Source organism: Balaenoptera ricei, chromosome 7 (genome assembly GCF_028023285.1).
Source record: "Balaenoptera ricei isolate mBalRic1 chromosome 7, mBalRic1.hap2, whole genome shotgun sequence".
In the NCBI taxonomy this organism is placed as follows: Eukaryota; Metazoa; Chordata; class Mammalia; order Artiodactyla; family Balaenopteridae; genus Balaenoptera; species Balaenoptera ricei.
This window is the reverse complement of record NC_082645.1, coordinates 110,292,139-110,306,747: the sequence shown is the minus strand read 5'-3', so window position 1 is coordinate 110,306,747 and position 14,609 is coordinate 110,292,139. Positions and strand designations below refer to the sequence as shown.

Here is a 14,609-nt window from a genome sequence, read left to right as displayed (position 1 = left end):
CAGGTCTGCAGCAGGCATCTCATTGTGAGGTCAGGGTGTGCTCTGCTCCTGTGGCTGCAGAAATGCCAGAGGGTGGGGCCCAGCTTCACTGGCACTGTTCACACCTCTCATTACTTCATGGTGTTACTATCCTATTGGCCAAAGCAAGTCACATGGGCAAGCCCCGGATCAAAGTGTGGGAAATACGGGCCACCCACCACAAGGCAGTGGCAAGGGTGTGGAAATATAATTCTATATCAGTGGAGTGAAGAATGGTTGGTTGACTGATGGTACGTTCATCTTCACATTTGCTGGTACCTTGACATGGATGGATAAAAAACACGTATGATCACTTTCAGCAGCTTCAGCCTCAAGGGAAGTGAACACTCAAAGTTTCAGCTAGCAGTTGCATCTCCTTTGAAGTTCATGATTTATAAGTTATTTTAGCTTAGATAACTCCTTGTAGGAAAACACAGAAGGTTTTAAAAAAATCTCAATTCCTTTTGCAGGTGCTTTTTGCCTGTACTTCATTTAAGGGCAAATGCAGTAAGATGCAGGGAAGTAGATTTGGTCTTTATTCCGGTGCTTTCTCATCAAGCCACACACTGGCCACCACCTCTGTCCTCTTACAAGGAAGGCTATCCTCACATACTTGTGTTTGAGACTCAGCATGGGAAGGTATCAAAAGATTCATCTGAATGGTGGTATACGTCCCAAAGGCTTTCAGAAAGAATTCTTTACAGTATGGCTTCTGAGAAAGTACCTTAACACAATCTCTATGAAAATCTTATTTGGAGCACAAGACTTATAAACACCAGGCTAGGCACCACCTATACGTCCATAAAGTAGAAATAGCCTAAGAAAGACTTAACATAGATTTTATTTTAAAAATCATCTTATTTTGTCCTCATTGGATTTGTGTTTTATTGTGTCTGTGTTTTGTTGTTTTTGTTTAGGTCCGAAGGGATTTCCAGGTCGTCGGGGAGCTCCTGGGTTGAGGTGTTTGGATGGGGAAAAGGGTCAACGTGGCAAACCAGGAATCTCAGAAATCCCTGGTCCACCTGGTAAATAAGTGCTTTTCATTTAGGAATGTCTCATGATCTTAGTCAGCAAATGGCCCAGGGATCCCTAGATGGTGGGGGAATGGTTTTTCTTGATATAGTAAGCTCTTAGCTATGTTTCAATAACTTCTAGGTTATGATACTTTTGTGATGTCTCAGGGCTCCTTAAACCTGGAGCATGAGTTATAGGCTATTATATTATATTATTATTATATTACATTGTGTTGTAGGAACTGCTCAGTCTAGACAGACTGTTTGCCGGTAAATGAAAGCAATTAGGGAAATGTCATTGGCTTATAGGAAACACGGAGTTACAATTCATTTTCTGACAAAAGGTGGCAAAAAACAGTATTGCCTATTAAGTTACTCTTAATTTTAGTAGGTATCCCTGTATTTTAAAACAATGTGTTTTTATCAAAGCAGTAGTCTTATATGTGTATTGGTTCTGTATCTGTACATGTAACAATTTAAACAATTTTTTGTTCAATAGGTTTTCATGGTGATATGGGAGATCCAGGTTTTGGAGGTGAAAAGGGGTCCTCCCTTGTCGGGCCCCCAGGCTCTCCAGGTTCACCTGGAGTGAATGGTCAGAAAGGACCTCCGGGAGACTCTGCTATTGGCTACCCAGGACCCCCAGGAAAGAGGGGTCTTTTAGGAGTACCAGGGTCAAAAGGACTCAGAGGTGATCCCGGACGACCGGGGGCTGCAGGTATGAGGGCTGTGCTCTTCCTGTGGTCCATAAAGCCAGCTCGGTTCTGGAACAGGTCCCTGAAGAGTGTCTAGACTATCTTGCCTTAAAAATCTAGAATGTAAAATTTTCAGTCAAGCATCTTCCTTCATACATGGGCAGTGGTTACATTTCTAATAACCTACATCCGCAGTGTTGCCTTTGCATTTTACTGGTTGGTTTCAAGCCCAGCTCACTGTGGCTCAGTCTGTTCCGTCTGATTCAGCAGCTACCAGACATCTGCCTGCTTTGGACTTCAGGCCAGTATGTTAGCGCTGAGGAGCAGAGACTGGGTGACCCGCCCACTGCCACTGCCAGGCTGAAGGAGGGCACGACAGGCTGTCAGAGAAGAGCAGCTCCCTGGGGCAAAGCAGGGGGGGCTGGCATTCAAAGGAGAGCCCTGGGGGAGAGCTAGGCACGAGCTGAGTCCTGGCAGACGCTGTGTCCTTTGGACAGGTGACAGGACAGAGGGACTTTCATTCCAGCAGGGGTAGCAGGCAGGGCAGTGAAACTTAAGATGGGGAGGTGGCCCTGGCACTGATTCACATTCTTTTCTGAAATCGCTATGGATCCTTCAGGATCCCCAGCAGAGGTTTTCAGATTTTAATGTACTTAAAATTACCACCTCCCCCCCCCAAAAAACAGGGGTAGAGGTGGGGGTCATTAACATCACCATCTTCTGGGCCCCAATCTCGGAAATTGTGATTCATTACATCAGAACTGGGTGGAGCCCAGCATTCCAGTCTGAACTTTAACCCCTGGGGGATGGTGACCCAAAGTGGACCCCAGATCAGACTTTTACAAACACTGTTCTGGTTCTTTTCTAATGATGGATGGGCCAGTGTTCATTAGGTACCCATGATAGTACAATAGTACAGGGAAAATGGAAGGCGGGGAAACAAGCCACATTCTTCGTCCTCAGAGAGCTTATCCAATAGTTTGTAAGTCAGAAGCATTCATATACAAAAACCCATTTAATTGGAACGTAACAAGATAATACTTTATGTGAGTCAATGAAAGTAATTTTGTCCCAGTAATCCCACTATCTCACTTGTGAAATGTATTTAAGGGAAGAATTCAACAGGAGATGGTTAGTACGAAAATACTGTTGTAGTATTATTCACAGTAGAGGAACAATTGAAAACAGTAAAGAGAGTTAAGTAATACGTACATACACACGCTCACACACCACACTCAAAGGAATACTATTCAGCTATTAACAATTAAAATTATATTTGCAAAGATTACAGTAAAATGGAAAACATTTGCATATTAACATGCAATATGAAATAACCCAACAATTGAAAGTGCACTGGGATTACTATTTTAAAAATGCAAACATATGAACCAAAATACAATGAAAACATTAAACAATAAAGTAGATTTTTAGGTTAGGGTGTAGAATTATGGAAGACGTTTTTCCCCCTGAAGATCATGATGCTATCTTTCCAATAAATAAAAATTTTGAGAGTTGGAGTGATGAAATTGTTTACAGAATGCAAATTCAGACAGTACAAACTGGGCGTGCAAGCATTGTGGTGGTTTGGTGTAAAGCCTGCCGCAATGTTAGAGGTGAATGAAAATCAGGAAGAACTGCATGGATTTTTAATTTGCATAAGCAACTTCTATATTGTCTACATAACGTTATCAAGTGATTCTCTTAGCAATGCATGGCTTTACCGTGCACTTGGAGCTCACTACGATCTATGATAAGAAAATCCATTCAGAGGCTTAACTCATTGGAGCCCAGAGCCGGGATCAAAATGTTTACCTCCAGTATTGATACACATGAATACCACTGTAGGCCGTCTATGTAGTGTTATGCCCTCAGTGTCACAGATGAACTGTATCATTTCAGGGCCAGCTGGCATGCCCGGATTCCCGGGTCTCAAAGGTCCCAAAGGGAGAGAGGGAAGTGCCGGGTTTCCAGGGATCCCAGGTCCACCCGGCCATTCCTGTGAAAGAGGCGCTCCAGGGAGACCAGGGCCACCAGGGCTCCCTGGAGCTCCAGGAAGTCCAGGTAAGTGTCGGCAGGTGTCAAGAACTGTGACAGGTGTGGGGTTCACCCTACTAACAGAGGAATAAGCTCACCTGTTGCTCTTTTACGGATGCTGGCAGAAGCAAGATTCTTGGGTCAGAAACAAAGGATTTGATTATTTATGGCACCGCAAGTAGCATGAGTTTCGTGTTGGTTTGCATCGTTTCCTTGTGTCACCCAAGTGTCTCGGGGGTGATATAAGAGGGGCTAGTGGATGCCGCACACATGGTGGGTTGCAGTTTCTGAGCCTGAGATACAACAGCTGTACATTAACCTGCAAGACAGCTTGCTTTTCTTACTGGGGGAGGCACTATATCTGTCAGGCTGCTCGCTGCCAACACAACCTTGAGAAATAGCCCGAGTGAGGATGGGTCAGGACCCTCTGTTCTTGGAATACCCAGCAAGACATCAAAGAGACCCATGAGAAAGTGTCTCTCAACACAAGGTGCTGGGGGGCTATTTCCACTATGATCTTTATTTCACCATCCAGATTGTCACCTGTTATTTAAATTCTACTGTGTTTATCCAAATCTAAGAATACACCCTCTCAAAGGATCAAAACGAGATTGGAGCAAACCCTGCCACTACAGCTTTGTTTTTAATCACCAATAATTCTAGATGACGTTGCTGATTCCTATAATTCTCTCATTACACAGTGAACAGCTTGACCAAAATTCACATGGCTGTAGCTTTAAGAAGCACCTGGAATGTTTTCTTCTATTAGTTCCCACCCTCTCCCCACCCAAGAGTAAATGTAAATTCTTTACCCTTATCCATTTTCCATTTTAAAAGACTTTATAATGCATCTCAACTGGGAAATATTTATTCAAGTAATCTGCCTTTCTTTTTATAGCAGCCAGAAAAATATATACTTAGACTGATGGAGAGTCGCTACTGTGATTTTAGCTGATAAATATCGTTTACTTGGCCACAGATACACAATTTAAGCTACCATGGATTTTTTTCCTGCTCGTGTGTGAAGCCAGTTCTCAGTCTTCCTACATTGTTGTCACTGCGGTTTGTCACAGGTGCCCCAGGTTGGAAAGGACAACAAGGGGACATGGGGCCTCCTGGACCCGCTGGAATGAAGGGCCTCCCCGGATTCCCAGGATGGCCAGGGGCAGATGGACCCCCAGGGCCCCCGGGAGTCCCAGGCCCCGTTGGGGATGATGCGCTACCTGGTCTTCCAGGCCCAAAGGGTGGGTATTGCTTTTCCATTATTCCCCCCCCCACAACCCACCATTTTATAAACTTGAAATCCACTGCCGAGTGAAGACAATTACATGTGACCATACTGTAGAGTTTACTGGTATATTAGCCTGACTTGGTCCTTTCCCGTGTGACCTCTCCCTTCTTCTTGTCTTCTGTATTGTAATTTCCAGGGGCAGAGTGTTTTGGTTTAGGTAAACGGGAGTGTTGGGGGGAGGGGTTAGGTCCACAGAACCCACACACACTTCCGCCCGAAGGACTGGGTGGTATTGATGGAGCGGGGGGGGGGGGGGGGGGGGGGGGGGGGGGGGGGGGGCGGGGGGGGTGGTCAGGGCTGATGTGCTTCCACTTTGGATGGGCTCCTCCCTCCCCCCTCCCCATCCCCCCTCCCCCTCCCTCTTCCACTTTGGATGGGCCCCTCCCCCCCCCCTCCCCCTCCCTCCCCAACACCCAGTTCTCTTTTTTTTTTTTTTTCAGGCACTACCTGTGTGCCAAGGCCCAGACCAACATCTTTGAACTTCTGCTTCTTTCTTTTTTAAATTTATTTATTTTATTTATTTATTTTTGGCTGCATTGGGTCCCCGTTGCTGCACGCGGGCCCTCCCTAGTCGCGGAGAGCAGGGGCTGCTCTTCATTGTGGTGCGCCGGCTTCTCATTGCAGTGGCTTCCCGCTGTGGAGCACGGGCTCCAGAGCACAGGCTCAGCAGCTGTGGCACATGGGCTCAGTAGTTGTGGTTCACGGGCTCCAGAGCGCAGGCTCAGTAATTGTGGCACACGGGCCTAGCCGCTCCGCAGCATGTGGGCTCCTCCCGGACCAGGGCTCGAACCCGTGTCCCCTGCATTGGCAGGCGGACTCTTAACCACTGCGCCACCAGGGAAGCCCAGTTCTCTTAAAGCTTTTTGGGATCCGGACTCAGAAGCATAAAGGCCTGCAGTTCAGATCTGTGGGGGGGAAAACTGAGGCTTGGATGGGACAGAATGTCTCTTACAGGCGAGAGGCTGGCAGTGGTTGTTCCCTTCAGCACAAGCTCAGAGTTAGGGGGAGTTCGCCTCTCCACGCGGACGGCAAGGAACGCAGATCTAGGAACCATACTAGCCTATAAAACTTTTCCCTAAAAATTCATATTACTCCTCAGGACCCCAGGGGCTGCCCGGCTTCCTGGGTTTTCCGGGAGAGAGAGGAAAACCTGGCCCAGACGGACACCCTGGCAGAAAGGGAGAACCCGGAGAAAAGGGTTGGCCCGGCTCCCAGGGAGACCGAGGAGCGAAAGGTGACAAAGGTAAACGCAGCTAACAGCACAGCGATGCAGCATAGATGGTTTTTAGTGTTTGACCAGAACCTGTAAGTATGATCCCTGAAAAAATAAAATGGAACTATCCTGCGGCTTGGATTTTGCTGCCTTTTGAATCTATGGTGTTTGTTTTAGGATTTTAAGCAAAATGTAGTTTCCTTTCCTCCCAATCTTATCCCATATAACTATGGCAAATGAATTGCTATGTTAATAGAAAAAAATTAACAAGGGCTTTGATTTATAGCTTTTGGGTTTCAGAAAACCTTCTCACCTTTTGGGAAGGGGGTGCAGGCAGGACTCCCCAAACCCTCCTTCAATTTTTTTAAATGAAAAAAGCAGTTTTTTTGTTAAGGCCATATGGTCTCTGTCGAAATTACACAACTCAGCATTTGTAGCGCAAAAACAGCCTGAGACCACACGTAAACAAACAAACATAGCTGTGATCTGGTAAAATTTTATTTATGGACACTGAAACTTGAACTTCACTTAATTTCACATGTCAGAAAGTATTATTCTTATTTTGAGTCCCCTCCCCCAATGATTTAAAAGTGTGAAAATCATTCACAGCTCATGGATTGCATAAAAACTGGCAGCAGGTGGGATCTGGCCCGTGGGCTGTAGTCTGCTGACCACTGAACTAGATGAGTCCGCTTTCATCTGGGCCATGAATTGCATCTCTCCCAAGCTTCATTTAAAGAAAAGTTTCCGTTACTATTTAAAAAAAAGTTTCAAGACCACTGGTGTCAATGTTCTGTGCCCATCCCTGTTAAATATTTACTTTGATCTCTTAGCCATGAGGCTGTGGTGAGTGAAGGTAAGATTTCATTTCCAGTGTTAAGAATGAATGCTTGACAATTTCTAGAAACAACGTTTCTGTCTTTAAAGCTCTTTGGGAAAATAACCTCATATTTAATTCAAATTACTTTTAGTTGATTGATTCTACTATTATTTTTTGTTTTACTAGCCTGTAAATTATTTATGTAGAATCAAGGAACCAGAGTCATTCTCTGTTAGCTTAGATAAGTGATGTTTGCTGTGCTATTGTGCTTCTATATAATTATCCCACTAAAAATATTTAAAATTGGGTTAATGCCAGTGATGTTCTGGTAAGCTGGCTCTCTAAAATAAAGTTTTTTAAAAATGCCCTGATTACTACACTACAGTTTGCTGATTGCCAGGGTGTAAATACTCCCACCATAAATACGCTCAACATGACTGATTTAAAACTGCCGATGGTTTAACAACTAGTTTACAAAATTCTTGACTTGTTAGTAAGTGGCTCTCATCAAGCTGGGATGAGCCCACTCCAGCCCACATCTACAACTGGATAGTGTTTGCAAAAATCAGGAGAAATATTGTGTACCCTTCCTACCTCTTAGAATTCTCTATGTGGAGAACACATAGAGACACAAGTTAAGTGTCTGTTCTTTTAATGTAAGGAAAATATTGGAGGCTGGTTAGGAAGGGGAAGATAAGGAACTGGAAAATATGAGATGGACAATTCAAAATTTACAGGATAAAGAGATGTATTTTTTAAAAATTTTATTGAAGTATAGTTGATTTATAATGTGTTCATTTCTGCTGTACAGCAAAGTGACTCAGTTATACATATATATATATTCTTTTTCATATTCTTTTCCATTATGCTTTATCACAGGATATTGAATATAGTTCCCTGTGCTATATGGTAGGACCCCGCTGTTTATCCATTCTATATATATCAGTTTGCATCTGCTAATCCGAAACTCCCAGTCCTTCCCTCCCCCACTCCTCCTTCCCCTTGGCAACTGCAAGTCTGTTCCCTATGTTTGTGAGTCTGTTTCTATTTCATAGATACGTTCATTTGTGTTGTATTTTAGATTCCACATATAAGTGATTATCATATGGTATTTTTCTTTCTCTTTCTGACTTACCTTGCTTCGTATGATCTCTAGGTCCATCCATATTGCTGCAAAATGGCGTTATTTCATTCTTTTTAATGGCTGAGTAATATTCCATTTTATATATGTACCACAAAGAGATGTATTTTAGACCTGGAACTTTTCAAGCCTGTCTCTTTTTACTGAAGACTCTGAGACGAGTTTGGTTGAATTTAGCGAACATTCACTGAGCCCTCAGTGTACACCAGTCCCCTTTGCTGGACAAGTTGGGAAAGGAATGTAAAAGGCATGGCCCTTCCTTTAGGAAGTCAATCAACAATGCTGATACCGTGCAATCTATGAACATAAATACACTTTAGTAGGTTAAATGGGGATTTGCAAACTGGACGTGAGGAGCTGTAACAGAATAATCACGTGTGTGGTGCTTCCTTTTGTTTTGCTCTTATATAATTAATATCTAAAGGAGCAAGAGGACCCCCAGGATATGAAGGAGAAATGGATATTGTTTCTAAAAAGGGGGAAACCGGGGAACCTGGACCTCCTGGAGATGGTGGATTCCCAGGAGAAGAAGGTAAATGCTTATGTTTTTTTAACCATGTCAAATAAGTCGACTTCTTTACAGGTCATTCAAACAAGCATGCATATTAGACAACTTTCCCAAGAAAACTGTAATTCGGAGATTAGGAAAGGTCATCCTTTAGATAAAAATAAAAATATACACTAAAGAACCTCATGGTACTCTTCTTTCCATGCTAGAACTTAGCTGTAGTTCATATGTGTTTATAGATTTGGATATTCCAAACTAGGATCAGTCCAGACAGATACATGAAATACTGGTACCAGGTTGAAAGTATTCCTGGGTTTGCTGGCTGATCTGAAAATGAGTAGCACGATGACTTTCCAGATCTTTTCAATGGGTGCTACTCAGCCTTCAGTGTGCATCCCTCGGGGCCCTTGTTAAAATGCAGACACTAAATCAGCAGGTCTGGGGCCGGTCTGCCTCTGACTTTCTGACAAGCTCCTCGATGCCTGTGCTGCTGGGCCTCAGAAACACCCCAGAGCAAGGATTTTGACAACCACGTTTGTGTTCTCTTTTCCCAGTTTAGACTTAATTTGCATGGGACCTGGCTTCTTTTGTTGGCCCTCTCCTTAACTAGTTGTTAGGGAACACATGTTTTAAGTTCTCTGGGTAAGTCCTTCCTCATTTGTAAAATGAGCATGTTAAAATAAAGCAAGTGACGCTGCTCATTCCCCCCGCCCCCCGGGATAGCCTTGAGTCTCTTCATGGGCAGCTCCTTTTACAGTGAGGTCACGGAAGCCAGAAACCGTTGTGATGCAGCTTAGGGCAGGAATTAGGACTCCCAGTTCCTGGGAGATGGCTTCGTCTCCTGTAAGTAGGACCAAGACCCACAGCCTAACTATCGCCTGGCACGATAGTTTAACTACCCCTTAAAGTTCAAGCGATTTCCTCCAAGAGGTCTGTAACACTTCCAACCCCATCAGGTGATAAAGGCCATCCTGGGATACAAGGCAAGAAAGGAGAGCCGGGAAGCTGTGGACCACCTGGATTTCACAGGGGGGAGCCCGGGAGGAATGGGCAGCCAGGCCTTCCTGGACCCCCAGGCCCTCCAGGCTCACCTGGGCTGAGAGGGCTCATTGGCTTTCCGGGATTTCCAGGTGACCAGGTAAGCAACTGCTGTTTTGGAAGGAAAGAAGTAAAACCTTTCTGCTCTCGGGATGCCCGTAAGGCATCTTACTTTGCCAGTGTACATCACAGTCCTTTCACTGGCTTTTAGAATGTAAGGAGTTGGTCAAGGGAAGAATGGAAACTTCTAGAAGGCCATGATGTAACTGTAATTCTGGCCAGTGCTTACGCCTGGTTCCAGTGACATAAATGATCAAGTGACTTACTCCACATTCTACCCCCAGCCTTGTTTAAACAGCTCCATAGAGACTTGCCTGAGGATTGCTGGTTTACCAGAACAAAGAGTCATCTGAAAAATGGCCCAAATTCTGGTTACTAAGGCTTCCTATCCAATTGCAGATATCATACGTTTTGCTGTAAATATACTTTATCTTTACAATCATGAGCAAAATACCCCTTGAGAACCCAGGTAGTACAAATGTAGTAGCCTACATCATAACTTCTGGAAAATGTATAATATACTTTGCTACCCATCTTTTGGAATAAAATAGATTTTTAAAGTTTTGGGTATAAGTTATAACAGTTTATTTCGTATCAATTTGTTCATTCAAAACTTAAAGTTCAAGTGATGTGATGCAATTACTGTTTTGCAATCAGGTATTGAGATTTGGATGCCCCCTGCTGGTATCGCTAATTCTGGAAGAGTTTCGTCAACTTGTAAAACCTAGACGCGTGTAGTAGTATGCTTGCAATGCATCTCCGATTTTCTTTACCACTGCCAATTATAAAACCAAGTTAGTTCTAGAAAATTATAACTGGATCATGTCAAGCATGTGTCATTTGTATTTGAAATTCAATTACAATCTTATTTCTGTTTCATTAAACTATCAGGGTGAGCCAGGTTCTCCAGGGCCCCCTGGACTTTCAGGACTTGACGGTACAAGAGGACCTAAAGGTATGGTTTGGAGATACAGCAGCCATCCATCAGGCTCGTAGTCCTGGGTATTTGTAGCATTGTGAGCAAGTACCTCTGGCATGAAAAGTAAAGTATATCAAACAAACTGCAACATTCAAAGAGTTCTTTTTAGACTCTACTAGATAGTCAGACAAGACCTAAATCATCTATATTTGTCATTCAGATCCAAGGGTACCATGTAGAAAACAGCATGCCTGCAGGCATAGCACAATCTCCTCCTTGGTGGGAGTACTCTCAGCTGTCCTTCTAGTGACTGCAGCTCTGTAAGCGGCAGCTCAGGTGCCAGGAGACAGATCCGCATTGGTGGTCCATGTCCCCGTGCCCCGCAGGAGCCAGCATCTCTTCTAAGGACTCCATAGGTACAGCTTTTGGGGACCCAGTTACAAGAGTCACGGTACACAGAGAAGGCCAAAGCCATGACTTCCCACCAAGTGCTAAGAGTTCACTTAAGAATTCCTGGGCCACACATAATTTACAATTGAGTTATTTTTACCATAAGCCAAGGGTCAGCAAATGTGTTTTTCTCAAAGGGCCAGATCATAAATATTTCAGCTGTGTGGTCTCTGCTATAACAGCTGTGCATGAAAGCACACACAGCATGAAAGCAGCCATAGACAATATGCAAACAAAGGGGTGTAGCTGTGTTCCAATAAAACTTTCTTTGCAACAGGCTGCAGGCTGGATTTGGCCTCACAGGCCTTAGTTTAATTTGTGCCAAAGACAGTATTGCCTTGTAACACAACTTGCATTCTACCTTTATCAGGTTTCCAGAGAAATAGGAACAGGAAGTTAACCCAAGGTAAAAAATGTCCTCAGAGAAAGAAAGGTTTCGTTAACCCTTTATCCAGACAAACAAAACAAACAAATTCAGGGTATCTTAAATTGCAGCGTTTACACAAAAGCTTTAATATTTTTACTATTTTTGTGTACCATTGGGTTAATATTTTTCTTTAAATCTACTTTAAAATGATTCGTCTTTTTAACCTTAGCCTTAACCTCACTATCTGTGAATTCACAGGCTTGTGGTACAGTTATATTTTATTTTAATACAGATTAAAATAAATAACTTTAAAATAAGAAACAGTAATTAGTGAACCACCTAAAAATCTTCTCCCTTTACTACCAGTGAAACATGCTCTACGCTTTGAGAGACACTCCATAAATAACATGATAACTGCTGTAAGAAAAAAATGAACTGTGAACATGTATTTATTCAGAAAGAATAACTTAGATCTTCTCTTCAGAAATAGTTACAAATAGGGAAGTTTTCATATTTTATTTTGACATTTTATAGCGTCAGTGTTCAGAACTCAGTCCTCTTCTACTCATCTATCCATTTATTATAGACCCTTTGCCTCTCTCAAAGAACAAACCTATTTCTTCTTGTTTCCTTCCTACTTGTATTTGGCTGTGTTTGCAGGGAAACGAAATGCAATGAAGGTACTTGGAGTAAAAGCTGTCTCGTGGAGCCCACAGATAAGATAGTTCTGCAGGACCATAGTCTGAAGTAACCTAGCCCTTGGGCAATCCATGGTTTTTTCTCTTGAGACTTCTCCATGGTCTGTTTTTTACTTACCTGCCTACCAGTTGGCTTTATCACTCTCTATTCAGTATCCTTTCTGGATATGTTTGGATTGCACTTGATCATGCTGTATATTAGGACATCGTGAAAATGCTTTTGATTTCTGCCTCAATAGGCAAGGGCCTCAAATTCTTACTTTTTATTACAATTCCTAAAGGGAAGACTGGCTGACCTGGGATGGACCAGATTCATACCCTTCAAACAATTAACCACAATTATGAGTAGGGTCAGGTGGGAGAGAACCTACCATAGGTGTGGGTGGGACCCCTTAAAAGGGGTGTTCATGTGTAGGTGCTTTAAAACATGCCTAATTAGCTCTCTTCTTCTCTTGTAATCCCATCAATTTCTTGCCCTTCCCTACCATACCATTTTGAGTCCTCCATTTGTAATTGGCTCCCAGCTATAATGTAAGTCCTTGTGTCTGGAAAGATGCAGCAGCAGTGTGGAACAGCTCTGTGGGACAGTAGGTGTCACTGCCTACAATGGCCTACAACTGCCTACAATGACCTACAAAGTGCCATCTCTTGTGAAGTCATCAATAAGATGACTTTTGTGATTTCGTTTTTTTACAAGGACACTGAGTTGAGCTTCCTTGAAGAGAGCTTGAAATGTGATTGCAGCAGCTGAAGCAGTGACAGTTTCTGCTTTCTGTTTCTAAAAAAACAATATAAGGATACTCAGTGCCAAGTAATTTCTTAAATAGGTACCTAAATTTGAAATTATTTTAGAAAATTTAAAAATTTAAACTTATTAAGATCTATAGTTTCTTAATACTGTTATGAACTATAAAATAGTGTGTGTGTGTGTGTGTGTGTGTGTGTGTGTGTGTGTGTTTAAATCACAGCTTGCATCTATGTTTCTATTTGTTCTTACGTAAGAAAAAAAAAAAAGCATTGTTTCAAAAATCCTCTCCTGGAACATTGAGGATAGACTATAAAGGGAAGTATCATGAAAGTTATTAAGTCACTTGTATGAACAAAATTAAACTCTCTTAAATAATGTTATGTGCATTTTATCACTTACAGGGTACAAAGGGGAACCTGCAAGTCAGTTTGGCCTACCTGGTCCAAAGGGTGAGCCAGGGAGCCCTGGATATCCAGGTATGGCTATGTACTTTTCTTATTAAAACAAAAAAGAGTAAGTTTGGTTTGAAAAATAGTACAATTACTTTATCTTCCTAGCTGGCAATGGTTGTATCAGTATTTATTATATTCTCCCTTTACTCATTAAGATACCTGTCAGAAGGATTATGTATAAGCACTGGCCAAGGTGGACACCAGGATTGTACACCAGCAACTCACCATCTTTTCTCCACCATGGCTCCCATGACCTAGGATGTGAACAACACACTTCCCTAGGCATGTCCAGATTTTGGCAGGGTCAAAAATGATTATTGCAAGGAATTAAAATTTGGACTGTTTTGCAAATCTATAACTAAAAATGATACATTAACAATAACCACTCAGCTGACTACAGCTGCAGGTTGTCATTCCAGCCCTTTCTTTCCTACTCAGAAAAGCATAGGCGAGGGACTTCCCTTGGGGTCCAGTGGTTAGGACTCTGCACTTCCACTGCAGGGTGCACGGGTTCGATCCCTGGTCAAGGAACTAAGATCCCACAAGCCTCACGGTGTGGCCAAAACAAAAAAGAAAAGCATAGGTGAATGCCCTGAGGAGTGCAGTTGCTGAGATATGATTGAATACCTCATTTACTAAGTTCTAATTTACTAAAAACCAAACCAAAAAAACGTAAAGGCTCATCATCAACAACAAATCTCAGTCTTTCAAAACAGCACTTCATTTATCAGCAACAATAGATGTGTAATCCCTCAGAACAGATTGTGATGTTCCAGTGAGTTCTTGCTCTTCGGTAGAGGCTGTGGCTGGTTACAGTAGATGACCCACAGCTGACAAAACATACACGTGCTTTTACTTAGTAATTCCACGTGTAGGAATATACCTTAAGTCAATAATCAGAGAAATGTACAAAGCTCTGTGCACAGGGATATCCACTGCCTGGAAAGAATTTGTTTCTCCACAGGTGACTGGTTCAATAAGTGATGCCCAGTGTCAATCAGCTGATAGTGGACAGGTTAGAAGCCAGGCTTGTATTTAGATGGGTCCACTGTAAATTAAAATATCTCATATTAATAGTTTTGTGTATTACCTTAAAATTCTCTTCGGCAATGGCCATGTTTCATTCCATACAACAGAAAGAATA

At 42.7% G+C, this 14,609-nt stretch overlaps 1 protein-coding gene across 1 annotated transcript in view; it reads left to right on the top strand.

Moving 5' to 3' along the window:
* The window catches only part of COL4A4 (collagen type IV alpha 4 chain), a 135,706-nt gene that overhangs the window by 90,095 nt on the left and 31,002 nt on the right, over positions 1–14,609 (top strand). Inside the window, exons 27-35 of the mRNA XM_059928837.1 lie at positions 936–1,043; positions 1,531–1,749; positions 3,626–3,787; positions 4,834–5,004; positions 6,151–6,294; positions 8,650–8,757; positions 9,690–9,871; positions 10,723–10,786; positions 13,415–13,489. Of these exons, the coding sequence (XP_059784820.1) occupies positions 936–1,043; positions 1,531–1,749; positions 3,626–3,787; positions 4,834–5,004; positions 6,151–6,294; positions 8,650–8,757; positions 9,690–9,871; positions 10,723–10,786; positions 13,415–13,489 (1,233 nt within the window). The remainder of the gene's footprint in view (positions 1–935; positions 1,044–1,530; positions 1,750–3,625; positions 3,788–4,833; positions 5,005–6,150; positions 6,295–8,649; positions 8,758–9,689; positions 9,872–10,722; positions 10,787–13,414; positions 13,490–14,609) is intronic.